The sequence below is a fragment of the Balaenoptera musculus genome, chromosome 10, assembly GCF_009873245.2.
Source record: "Balaenoptera musculus isolate JJ_BM4_2016_0621 chromosome 10, mBalMus1.pri.v3, whole genome shotgun sequence".
In the NCBI taxonomy this organism is placed as follows: domain Eukaryota; kingdom Metazoa; phylum Chordata; class Mammalia; order Artiodactyla; family Balaenopteridae; genus Balaenoptera; species Balaenoptera musculus.
In genome coordinates, this window is record NC_045794.1 from 93,907,366 (window position 1) to 93,920,024 (window position 12,659).

General features: G+C 59.7%; 1 protein-coding gene across 5 annotated transcripts in view; it reads right to left on the bottom strand.

The window, feature by feature from the left end:
• Positions 1 to 954: 954 nt before the first annotated feature.
• The window catches only part of CARD10 (caspase recruitment domain family member 10), a 28,888-nt gene continuing 17,183 nt past the window's right edge, over positions 955 to 12,659 (bottom strand). For 4 of the 5 annotated variants that reach the window (XM_036866824.1, XM_036866825.1, XM_036866823.1 and 1 more), the window contains 9 exons: positions 7,197 to 7,356; positions 6,650 to 6,758; positions 5,753 to 5,996; positions 5,522 to 5,591; positions 4,386 to 4,488; positions 3,049 to 3,207; positions 2,840 to 2,955; positions 2,248 to 2,363; positions 955 to 1,991 (listed from right to left, as the gene is read on the bottom strand). In XM_036866824.1, coding sequence (XP_036722719.1) covers positions 1,754 to 1,991; positions 2,248 to 2,363; positions 2,840 to 2,955; positions 3,049 to 3,207; positions 4,386 to 4,488; positions 5,522 to 5,591; positions 5,753 to 5,996; positions 6,650 to 6,758; positions 7,197 to 7,356 — 1,315 coding nt within the window. In that variant the 3' untranslated portion in view covers positions 955 to 1,753. The remainder of the gene's footprint in view (positions 1,992 to 2,247; positions 2,364 to 2,839; positions 2,956 to 3,048; positions 3,208 to 4,385; positions 4,489 to 5,521; positions 5,592 to 5,752; positions 5,997 to 6,649; positions 6,759 to 7,196; positions 7,357 to 12,659) is intronic. The other variant, XM_036866822.1, reaches the window with a different exon arrangement.

Here is a 12,659-nt window from a genome sequence, read left to right on the forward strand (position 1 = left end):
ATGTCCATAGACTAAGCACTAGGCCAGGCACACAGCAAGGAAGTGGGGAGGTTTGTTTACCCAAATGAGCATGACCCAGTCTCCATGGCCAGGGAGCCCAGAGCCACCCACAGAGACCCACCATCCTGCCACAAAGCAGAGCATGGCATGGCCCAGGAGAATTCCCAAGGGCTGGGAGAATCAGGCAGGCTTTGTGGAGATGGTGTCTGAGCCAGACCTCAAATTTAAGCAGTCCCCGACCCCTGGATGTGGACTTCTCAGCCTCATTTCCTACCACTCCCCAGGTGGCCAATCTCAACCCATTTTCTGCCTCTGAGCCTTTGCTCTTGAGGTTCCCTCCACCTAGTATACCCACTCCCCCAAAACCTCCCAGGAGCCTGCCCAAATTCATCACTGTGACTGAGGACAGTCATAGGAGGACTAAGAACATATAGGCATGTAAGTCCAATAAGTGCTTCCTGAAGAAAGGAATCCCACAACGCAAGCTCAAGTAGCACCTCCTGCAGTAAGGCCACCTAGATTTCTCCCATTGGAGGTGACCATCCTCTCCAGTGAAGCAGTCTCAGGGACCTGGTAATACACTGAGGGTTTGCTCTTAGTCCCCTGGATTCAGCAGCTGGGCCCCTTAGCCTAAGACCACACCCTGCTGGCTTGGCATCCCCACTCCAGGGGACACTCCTTTGATGATCAGACACGGGCGGAGCTGAGCGCAGGGGTGGCCCATCTGTGGGACCCTCCTCCAGTCATTCCAGGGCAGGTAAGGTGATGCCAGCACAGATGGCAGGCAGCTCCGGGATGAGTCAGGAGCGAAATCTGACCCTCCCCACGGGAGAGTGGGAACCTGAAAGGTGGTATCAACCTGAGCTCGTGGTGGCAACAAGTGGGGGGATGGAAAGGGGGCCCCGGGCCAGGGATGCAAGCAAGCAAAAGGCCACCAGCTTCTATGACAAACTGTTTAATGTTCCATAATGTGCAGCTTCTAAGTGAAAAAGGCCCGTTAAAAATCTACGAGCTGTACATTCTGGTAATGGGGCAGCCGGCCCCCTCCCCGGCCGTCCCTCTGAGAGGCAGGGCAGGGCAGGGTACAGGCGCCGTGAGAACATGGTCCTGGGTGTGCTCACCAGGAACACACGCGGGTCAGTGCCCAAGGGTCATGGGGGTGGGGACATGATATTTACACAGGGGAGAACCACGGACACATGTGTGACCGGAAGACACGAGGGGCACAAGTGACAGTGGACCCGGGAAGCCACAATGCCCCCGTGGAGGTATACACAAGAGATGTGAGCTGGACGGGTGGGCACCACGCCTGACGGGCTCAGGGCTCCTGTGAGCAGAAGAGGCTGTGGAGCCTGGAGACCTCGTGTGCCAGGGGGAGGGGCAGACGCGAGCCAGCCCCATGGGAACTTGGGTGTGCAAACCAGTGCACAGGGGTGAGAACGCAGATGCTCCAAGGTGAGCGACGAGGGAGAGGACACAGACGTGTGCATCAGACCCACGAGATGGGTCCGTGGAGACACGGGGCCACGGGAAGGCCCAGAGCAGCAAGTACAGGGATGGGAGGGAGCTCTGCCCCGGGGGCTCCTCCAGGTGAGAGAGCCCGGAGCCCAGAGCCAAGGGCCCCCCGTCGAGCGTCTCAGGGTCTAGGAAGGCTCAGGACGGGGAGGCCCCAGCTCCACTGCACACACCAGGGTCCCCGCTGGGGGCTGTTTCTGAGGTGCGTGAGGAAGGCACAGGCGTCAGAGGGGACTCCTCAGGCCTCGCTGCTGCTGCTGCTGCCGCCTCTGCCGCTGCCGCGCTCCGCCCACACGAGGCGGGCCTGCTGCTGCAGGATGCGGCCACGCACCACCTTGGCCAGCTCCTCTGAGTGGCCCCACTCGTGGGCCGCCACCTGCACCCAGGAGCAGGGCAGCCCCCAGAGCACCTGCTCCGAGCCTCGGCACTGCCGCAGCAGCTCTGAGTCCCGCCAGCCCGGCCGGCCCAGCAGACCCCTGCCGAGAGAGAGGAAGGTGGGCGGTGGTCAGAGTGGGGGATAAAGATGGACGGTGAGACAGAGACAGAGGGACAGACTCAGATAAGAGAGTCAGAGAGAGAGGACGGACAGCGGGAGACAGAAAGAGAGACAGAAGGCAAACAAAGAGATGGAGAAGAGGAAGAGGCGGAGAGAGAGAAAGACAGAGACGGAGACACAGGCACCTAAAGAGGAGGAAGCGCTGGGGTCCTCCCCATCCTCCCGGCCCATCTCACCTGATTTCCCGGACATTCTTCTCAGTCACCTCCACGTGGATGACGATGGGGTAGATCTCGTTCTGGACCAGCTCCCGCACGCCCCGAGCACCCAGCTCCAACAGGCAGTGCTTCTTCTCAGGGGGTCAAGGCTACATTTTACTCTCAGGCCAGAGACCCTAAGCTCCCTGCCCCCTGACTGGGCCCCATGACACAGCCCCCTACAGGGTCCTGTTTCTGCATCCAGGGGGACCTTGGCAACAAGGAAAGAACTGGAGGGGAAGGGCCAAGACCCAGGGAAATAAGTCACTTCCCCCCACTGGACCCCAGCCTCCCTATCTGTAGGATGGAGCTGACCCCGGCAGCCCCAGCTCCCAGGGAAGAGGCAAGTTTGAAGGCAAAGACAAACAGGTGAGATGTATCAGCCAAATTCTCCAGGGTGACCCACATGAGGTCGACTGCCCCAGGCCACCCATCTCACAGGTGAGGAAACAGGCCCACGGAAGGGAAGGGACTTGCCCAGGGTCACTCTGCAACTGAGCGGCACAGGCATGCACTCAGACTCTGCTCTTGGGCCCAGAGGGCACCCCCCCGCCCCACCCCAAGCACCTACCTTCCCGACAGACTCCTGGATGGCACGGATCCTGCTGCCCAGCCCAGGGGTGGCAGGTCGGGCCTTGGGGGCTCCGGGTGCTGACGATGTGCACTGTTCCTCCCCAGAGAGGCTTTCTGCAGGCAGGGAAAGGCAGGAACGAAGGGCCAGTGGGCCTCGCTGCCCCAGGGTGCCACCCAGCCCTCCCCTCTCCGGGCGTGCAGGCTCACCTGCTGGGCACACTTGGAAGTCCAGCCGGGAACTGGGCAGGTCTAGGAGGTTGCGGATGAGCCGGGGCGCCAGGCATTCAGGCAAGAGCACCACGGGCCGCAGGGCAGACACCAGCAGGGGCCGTACCAGGCTATAGGGTTTGAGGCTCCGCTCTGGCTCTGGACAGGGAAGGGGGTGTGAAGAGATGGGGGTGCAGGCAGGGCCCCAGCTCCTCTTTCCTGGGGCAGCCAGTCCCCTTGATACTCTCAAGGCCCCTATCTTTTTTCCCTTCCTAAGTCCTGCTGCTCCTCCTACACACAGCAGAGCTGCCCCCTCCCTCGCTGGGACCTGGGACCCTCCCAGGAGGCTCCACCCCACCCCCTGCCTCCCCGTTGCCCCCTACAGGCCATTCTCCTCTCAGCAGCTGGAGGGACACTTTAAAACTGAAGTCAGATCCTGTAACTCCCCTGCTTTCAACGCACCAGTGACTCCCCACGACTCTCAGGAAGAAAGCCACATCCTCCACGTGGGTGAGCCAGCCCTGCCGGAGCCTGGAGAAGCAGCGAGCCACGTGGCCCCTCACAACGGACTCCATTCCTGCCTCACAGCTCAGCAGCTCTAGTCACAGGGCCTGTGCATGCCCTGGGGTGGCCCAGTTAACTCTCCTTTCAGAGCCCAGGTCACGCTTTCCCAGGTCCCCAGGTGGGCGGGGACCCCGGGGACCCCCCCTCCCCCCCTCCCCCCTCTCCTCCTCACCGCCACAACACATGACAGAGTTATGCACTTGCTGTACTCAGTGTCCTCCAAACACAGTACATGCAGCCATGCCTCTGAGCCTTCGCACAAGCTGTGCCTTCTGCCTGGCACAAACTCCTCTTCATCCGTGAAGGCCCCAGTTCAAACAACCTCCCTTCCAGGAAGTCTCCCCTAACCACCCTCTCCTCCTTGCCCCTCAGAATTGTTATTCCCTCATCTGGGCTCCCCCAGCCCCTCTTCCCTTCTCTGGCCCAAGGCCTCACCCTCCTGCCTCCAGAAACTCCCTCTGGGGTCGTCATGGCACCTGCCACCGCACACAGGCAAGAAACACAGCTACGCATGCTTTGCCAGACAATGACAGGCCCATGCTCGTGGGTGCCCCAAACTCACCCAGACCCACAGTCACACCTGGACATAGACAGCTCCCTCAACCCTGGTGGCCCATCTCCCACCAGGCCCCTGGCATGGGCCCTGCCCCCCACCGGAACCCTCCCACAGGCCCTTCCAGGCCAAAGGGACCACCAAGGCCGAGGACACCCAGATGTGCACACTCCTGGACCCCGTGAGCAGCGAGGCTGCACCTTCACACCTGTGCACGCACCTGAGCAGGGCTCCAGCAGCAGCTGCTCCGGGGAGTCCCCAGCAGGACTCCCCACATGCTTGGGCTTCACCAGCCGCAGCTGGTCCAGGGCGCGCTTCTTCAGCTGCGGAGCAGGTAGGGAAAGAGGGGCACCTGAGAGCTCAGCTCCATCCCACCCTCCGGGAGAGAGGGCCCCGCTGCCACCACTGTCCAGGCTCATGGGTCAGCACAAGAGCCCCCTCCCCACCAGGCTTTCCCCTGCCCCCACCCGGCCCAGCACAGCCCCCGAGGCAGGGAAGGGCAACCATCACTAGGGACCAAGGGAAGCAAGACTGTCAGACCCAGTTAGAGCTAGAGGAGCCTTAGGTCTGCCCCCACTTTAGAGACTGAGAAACCGAGGTCCAGAATAAGACATAAGGGACAAACTCTGGGGTCTCTTCCAATGAATTAGCAATGTGACCTTGGGTAGGAAGATTACAGAAACCAATGTGGACAGCACTAATTATACCAATAGCTGACAGGTGTTGACAGCCTACAATGTGACAGACACTAACTAGATCCCACGTGCATGAACCCAAGAGGCAGGCAGCATAATCCCCCCATTTTACAGATGAGGAAACAGAGCCTCAAGGGAGGGTCCCGTGGTCGTCCAAGGTCACAGGCTGAGAAGGAGCAGAGCAGGGATGCAAATCTGGGTGGCCTGGCTCCAGAGCCCAGGCTCTCCCCTTTCTCTCTAGCACCGTGGGCTCTTGAGACCTCTTGAACCTCTCTGAGCCTCACTCTGCCCAGGCGCACAGTGGGGGCCATCACCCAGCCCAGCCCTGGTCCAGGGATTAGAGAAGGGGGTGTGACTGTTGTTCCGTTAAGTGCTCACCACGTGCCACGCATGCTCCTGGGCAGCGGGCACACTATCTCACCTCCCCCTCTCAACTACCCAGACGGGAGCCCTGTTGTTCTCTTTGCTGGACACATCGGAGAGGATCAACCAAGTCTGGGTGGAGAAGCAACCAAGGAGCTCACCAAGAAGATGAGGAACCAAGCGTGGGTGGGGTCTCCTCCCCCAGCTCCCAGATAATGGAGCCTGTCCTCTCCCTTTTGGGGCCCCCCTCAGTACCCCGTCCCCAGGCCCTCGCCCTGCCCCCCCCAGCCCTGCTTACATTACTGCGGGGCCCCCGGTGTCGGCTGGAGGGCAGGCATTTCTCCTGAACTTCCAGGAGCTGCTGGGCTCTGTGCGGGGGGTCATGTCATGCGTTTGTAGGGAGAAGGGGAGCCCCTCACCTTCTCTCCTCCAGCCCCCCAATCCTGTCCCAGGGGATGGCAAGGGACTGAAGGAGGGAGAAAGAGTCCCCCATCCCAGTCCCAGCTCCCAGGGCTGCTGGCAGTGTCACCTCTGATAATTGGGCACAGTGCCCCGGTCCAGGTCCCGCAGCGTGAGGGGGTCAACCCGCGTGCAGAACCACTCCTGCCGCCGCTTGTACGCCGGGTCCACCAGCCGCAGGATCTCCTGGGCTTTCACGCACAGGGCATGGGGGTCGGTCCGCTCGGGCAGGGTGAGGTTGGCTCGAATGTAGAAGGGCTCGGCCCCCGGCCTCTTCACCCAGGCGTCTAGGGCCTCATGGAAGGACTGGCAGGCTGGGCGTGGACAGGCAGGGAGCAGCAAGGAGGACAAGGAGAGGGCAAAGTCACGCATCAGCCCCAGAGAGGCCACAGATGTGGCCCTCTCGAGGCCTGAGCGGCCAGGACCCCACCTTCCTCTTCTTTTTTTTTTTTTTTAATATTTATTCGGCTGCGCCAGGTCTTAGTTGCGGCATGCGGGATCTTTAGTTGTGGCACGCGGATCCAGATCCCCGAGCAGCAATGGAACCCGGGCCCGCTGCATTGGGAGGGAGGAGTCCCAGCCACTGGACCACCAGGGAAGTCCCCACCTTCCCCTTCTTAAAGTGAGAGTCCAAGGCCCAGAGAGGGCGGGGACTGGCCCAAAGCCACCAAGCTCACTCAGGACAGAACCAGGACCCGAACCCAGGTCTCTGGACTCCTATCCAGTGCTCCTTTCACTGTAAGCCGTTTACTGAGGACAAGACAGAGGAAGGGCACAAGGACAACCGGCAAGGAGGCAGCGGCGCGGGAGGGAAGGGAACTGCCAGGAGTCAGGAGGCGGAACATCCCCCTCTCAGGCCTTGGCTGTCCCACCCACACTATGGACCAGATGAGCCTTCTCTTGGGCCCTCAGTTCTGACCTTCTAGGACTCCCGAGTCCTCAGTCCCTTCCCCCAGGCCAGATTTACCCTTGAAGTCCATCAGAGGGAGTGTGGATGTCTGGTTCCAGGGCAAGGTTCTCTGCTGGGCCTCGCCTTCCAGGCCTGCCCGCTCCAAGCCAGCAGCCTCTGCCCTTGGCTGGGAGAAAACCCAGGCAGGGAGGGAATTGAGCTTCCCAGGGCTTCCGGAGACAGCCCTGGGGCTGGAGAACATCGGGTGTGGGGGTGACCATGTCTCAAAATTCAGCTGCCCCCACCTCACAGGGTGGTGCCCGGTCAGACACTGCTCTTGGCAACTGGCCTCCCCACCCAGCCTGGCTCAGTCTGGTCTTTCCCACGTGTAAGGGTGGGGATCTGTCCAGGTTCAGTCAGTCTGCCCCACCTCCCAGCCCCTGCCCAATCAGATTTCATTTGACGCTGGCTGAGGCGGGGCAACCGGCCGCTAGTCACTGAGCCCGCCTCAGCTTCGGCCAATCCGCAGAAACTCCGCCCAGTGACCTAGATCCACCAATCAGAGGGCGTCCAGCCCCAACTAAAGCACTGACTCCGCCCCCAGCTCAGAGGGGCGGGGCCTCACCTCTCTTGGTTCCACCCTGGCCGATCCTGGACCAGAGAGCACCCTCCGAACGACAGCCCCCGACCAGCTGTCCCCGAGGAACGACAGGCCGTCTAGGCCCTTGTCCTGGGGCTCAGGCCCCCCCGGGGGGCTCCAGCCAGACACTCGGATGGCCAGAGACCTGAGAAGAGAGAAAGGAGATGGGAATTAGCGTTCAGTATTTTGATTCAGTTCAACATTCTTGGAGAACCATAGTGATTCCGCAAGGATGCCATGACTCCCACCCCGGGCCACTGCACCTGCTGGAACGCCCTCCCCCTTCTTCTCTGCATGGCAAATTCTGTTCATCCTTCAAAGCTCAGGTAAAAAGTGACCTCTCCCTCCCAAACCCCTGCACACGGTGAGGTGGAGCTTCCTGCTGAAGCCCCGCGTTTTTGTATTTTCCCATTTGTTTCCTCGCTCAGAAAGAACGCCCTGAGAATAAGCCTGCTGTCATGTTCAGCTCCAGATCCCTACCACCAAACACAGTGTCTGGCACACAGCAGATGACTAATATAAGCTTGTTATGCTCATAGACTAGGGCGGGAGGTCACCTTTAGATCACAACAGATCAGAGATGGTTACTGCTGGCAGTGGGAGCACAAAGGGGAGGGGCTTCCCAGAGGAAGCAGCAGCTGGGCTACATACATCATGGTGAAAAATAGAAGCACTTCGGGAATCGACAGAGAGCACACGGTTCCAGGCTGAAGAGCTGGCATGGGCAAAGGTGTGGAGGGCAGGATACAGGATACAGTGTGGAAGAATTTAATAACAACAATAATAATAGTAGCAGGAAACCCTGGGTGCTTCCCATGTGCCAGACACCATGCTAAGCTCCTTGCCCTAATTAACTCCCAGAAAAGGCAAGCTGGAGCCAGCCTATGGAGGGCTCGGAATGAAGGCACCTGGCCTTCCTCTCATGGGCAGTGGGTACCACTGACAGGACAAAGAGTCACCAAACCCCCATCATGGCAGGGCTCTGCCAGTCCCTGGATGAGAAGTGGTGAGGCCCTGTGGCCAGACTAAGTGACAGCTGACCACAAGTCTCCACATGGGCCCCCACGGTTCTGGGGAAGAAGAGAGACCAGGGTCCATGGGTGTGCCCCAGCTGGAGAGGGGGCCCAGGAAGAGCCCAGGCGTTCACTCGCCTCCCCACCCACCCTGGCAGCTGCAGCCACAGGGCCACACTGCCCCCTGCTGCCAGTCTGGGGTGGGCAAGGCTGCAAAGACCTTAACCCAATCAGCACCCATGCAGGGGGGGAACCCTGGCCCTGGGGAGTCCGACTTGGCTCCTGCCCCCTCAGTCAAAACAGAGAGCCAGGCCCCAGGGGCTGGGGCTAGACATGGGTGCTAGAGGCATCAGGGCTGCCTTTACAGGCTCCTTCAGCCCCGGGACTGTCCTGGCCGCATCAGTGTGGCACAGAAAGGCCTCGGCAGAGACAGGAGGCCTGAGGCCAGGCCTGGCTATGCTGAGCAATGGCCCGATGGCTGAAGCCACACGGTCCAGCTCCAACCCCAGCATTAACTGTGCCCTAGCCTTGGACAAGCGAGCTGGCCACTTGATTCTGCCCCCGCATCCCTAAAGCAAGAACGATGATGGCACCCGTCTCCCACTGTGGGTGTGAGGGTCAAATATAGAGATAATGCAGGTAGAGGTGGAAACCAGAGGGCTGCAGGGCCTTCCAACTAAATGGGTTGTGAAATTCACTGGGTCATGACCAGCACTGTTTTTTAATGGAATGGAACAGAAAACATAAGCCTGCCTCCCTTCAAGTAAATCCAACTATCTTCCTGTAACCCTTTCGTTTCAGGCACGTGTATTGGGTTTCTTGCGTGGAGGGCTGTGGTCAGAAGAGTTTGAGAAAAGTGGCGTGGAGAGCGCCAGCAGGGACTCTCGGGCCAGGCGGCCAGGCTGCTTGCCTCATTCTCAGCAGTCCCACCTGCATCTACCTACCTCATTGTACAACTCAGTGAGTTAAAACATGGGACATGGGACTTCCCTGGTGGCGCAGTGGTTAAGAATCCGCCCGCCAGTGCAGGGGACACAGGTTCGATCCTTGGTCTGGGAAGATCCCACATGCCACGGAGCAACTAAGCCCGCGCACCACAACTACTGAGCCTGTGCTCTAGAGCCTGCGAGCCACAACTACTGAGACCGTGTGCCTAGAGCCCATGTTCCGCAACAAGAGAAGCCACCGCAATGAGAAGCCCGCGCACCACAACAAAGAGTAGCCCCCACTCGTCACAACTAGAGAGAAAGCCCACGCGCAGCAACAAAGACCCGACGCAGCCAATCAATCAATCAATCAATCAATAAAATAAAATTACTTAAAAAAAAAAATGGGGCTTCCCTGGTGGCGCAGTGGTTGAGAGTCTGCCTGCCAATGCAGGGGACACAGGTTAGAGCCCTGGTCTGGGAGGATCCCACATGCCACGGAGCATCTGGGCCCGTGAGCCACAATTACCGAGCCTGCGCGTCTGGAGCCTGTGCTCCGCAACAGGAGAGGCCGCGATGGTGAGAGGCCCACGCACGGCGATGAAGAGTGGTCCCTGCTTGCCGCAACTAGAGAGAGCCCTCGCACAGAAACGAAGACACAACACAGCCATAAATAAATAAATAAATTTATAAAAAAAAAAAAAAAAAAAAATGGGACATTGTTGGAACAGTGCCCGGTGAATCTACGTGCTCAATAATAGACATTCACTGTCAACAGGTGTGATTCAGGACTAGTCACCTCTCTGTGGCACCATTTCCCCACCCGTTTCAAACCCACAGACAACTGGCCATCACAGCTTCCCCAGTCGCGGGCCCAGCAGGCAGCCTGCATCCAAGCCCTCCAGGACCCACCTGCTCACCACCCACCCCTGCCTGAGCACGCCCCCTCCCCTCCGTAATTCCAGGATCAGGGCAATTTCTCAGCCACCCCAGGTTTTCAGGCTTTTCTTGCCAATTCCTGCTGCTCTGAGACCCAGCTCAGGCATCTCCTCCTTCAGGACACCCTTGCCCACCTCCCCAAGGGACCAAGTGACTTCTCTGAGCCTCCACAGCCCCAGGCTACTACCTGGAGGTTCACTGGGGGCAGGGTCCAGGCCAGGTCCCTCAGCCCCAGGCCTCAGCAGACAAGCGGGTTTGGAAGAGAAAGGAATGCGTAGGGGGCAGGGGCGGCCTGCTCCAACCTCTCAGGACTCCTGGGTCTCGGGCAGCACACTCTGATTGACCCCAACCCTGCCTGTGGGGGCTGGAAAGGATGGGGTCCGAGGACACTTCCCCAGTGTCAGGTCAGGAGTTGGGTCACAGGGGAATGGGGCCAAGTCCTTCACTCTGCCAGCCCTGAGCAGTGATGGGCCAAGTGGCCTGGATGAGGGTTGCCCCACCCCAGGGCACTGTGGGAAGATCCCTAGGCAGGCCAGGGACCTTTGAAGTTGACACTTAAGCATGTCACATAGATTGCCTCACTGAATCCTCCCAACAACCCTTCAGGAGCCGCTTGTTATTCCCCCCACATTAGAGAAGAGGGAAACTGAGGCCCTGGGGAAGTTATAACTTGACAAGGGTTACACACGTGGTGGGTGGTGGAGTCAGGTGATGACCTATCCAAACCCTCCCTGTGCAAGGTCGGCCAGTGCTGGAGACCCTATGTCTACGTGACAAGTGCGGACAGGGGTGGCCCTGCCCGGGAGACAGCATCCCGATACTCTCCCAGTGCCCTCCCCACTCAGCACCTCACTTTCACTCTTTTTCTGCCTGTCCATCCATGTCCCCCATCCTGCCCTGCCCCAAGGCCCTGGGAGCCAAGAGGGGCAGATGAGAGCAGAGGGCTGAAATGCCCAGAGCACAGTGAGCACTCAACACGGGCGCGAGGTTAAAGTAGCTTCGACGGGAGGAAGGGACAACAGAATCCCCAGCTCCACCAAGTGGCCATGGGACACATTCCTGACGCTGAGCCTCATTTTCCTCATCTGTATAATGGGGCTTGCAGGGCTACCCTGAGGATTAAGCCACAACAGCACCAATAATAATAGCTAAGAGCTAGCTTCCCGCTCACTGCGAGCCAGGCGCTGTACTAAGCACTCTAGTAGGAGTACCGGAACCCCCAACAATGACCCCAGGGGACAGGCACTATTGTGAACCCATTTTACAGAGCAGGAAACTGAGGCACTGAGAAATTAAATGACTTGCCCAAGGCCCGACAGTAGCGAGTGACAGAGCCCGGACTTCAGCTGGCTCCCAAGTCTGTTCTTCCCCCTGTGCTCTGAGCTGTAACCCTGCCTCCAGCCCAGGACACATGCAAACAGCACTCGCCAGCCCGTTAGGGCACTCGAGTCCCTGACCTCCCATCAGTCCACCCCTTTCTCTCCCGGTCCACCTCAGTCTGCGTTCTTCCCCATCTCCCTCCTCCCCAGGAACTTCGTGGGCAGCAGAGGTGGCCCCACGTGATCACGGGGCCCAGGTGGGGGCTGGGCCAGAACCTCCAGCTGCCTCTGCTGCATCCCGGCCCCCTGGACAGCAGCCAGGACCCCTGCTGCAGGCCCGAGAGCGGAGGAAGGGAGGAAGGGCCGAGGCAGGCAGGAAGGGAGGCGCCTCCGCCCCTTCCCCCAGAAGCACGTCCTGCACAGTGAGAAACAATGTCGCACTGGGCCCTGTGCCGGAGGGTGAGAGTGGGGGCAGGGGCCTGGCCAAGCTGCTTCCAGGAGGCAGGAGGCCCCTGGCTCTGCTGTGCCCTGATTTCTTGTGTGACCTGCACTCTGTGACCAGCATCCCCACGTTCCAGCTCTGACACCAGCGCTTCCTATGCCCCCTCCAAAACCCAGATCTGATCAGGTCACTCTGCACCTTGGCCCTGGCACATCCCAGCTGTGTGACCTCAGGCAAGTCAGTTAACCTCTCTGAGCTTCGGTTTCCTCCTTTACAAAACAGGGGTAATCATAATAATGCCTGCCTCCCAGGACAGAGGGAATGCTGTAAGGCAGCCAGGAGCCGGCCCTGCATTTAGTAATAGCTAAGCTCCCCCAACCACCACCAGGTTTCCCAGGGTGCACAAGCCAAAATCCACACTTCCCCATCCTGACTCACAAAGCCTGCCCGAGCCTTTCGCCTTTCCCCCTCCCCCACCCTCACACTCCAGTCACCACCAAACTCCAGGTCCATCCCTGGACAGATTCTGTTCTCTCTTCTTCCACGTCACCCAGCGGCCCCCCATGCCTGCTCCTGAGTTCAAAGGCCACATTCTCAGACCAGCCTCTTCCATCTCCTGCCCTCCTGAGATCACGGACAGTCTTGAGCAGGGAGACCACGCATCCACCAAAACGGACAGAGCACATGGCCTGCAGCGCGCTCTGAGCTGAGGCGGTTCATGACTCCAGCTGTGGGCCTGGGGCCAGCCCAGCTGCAGGGGCCCCACCCCACCCTCAGCGTGAGGTTTGCTGGGAGGCTCAGTCCTGCTG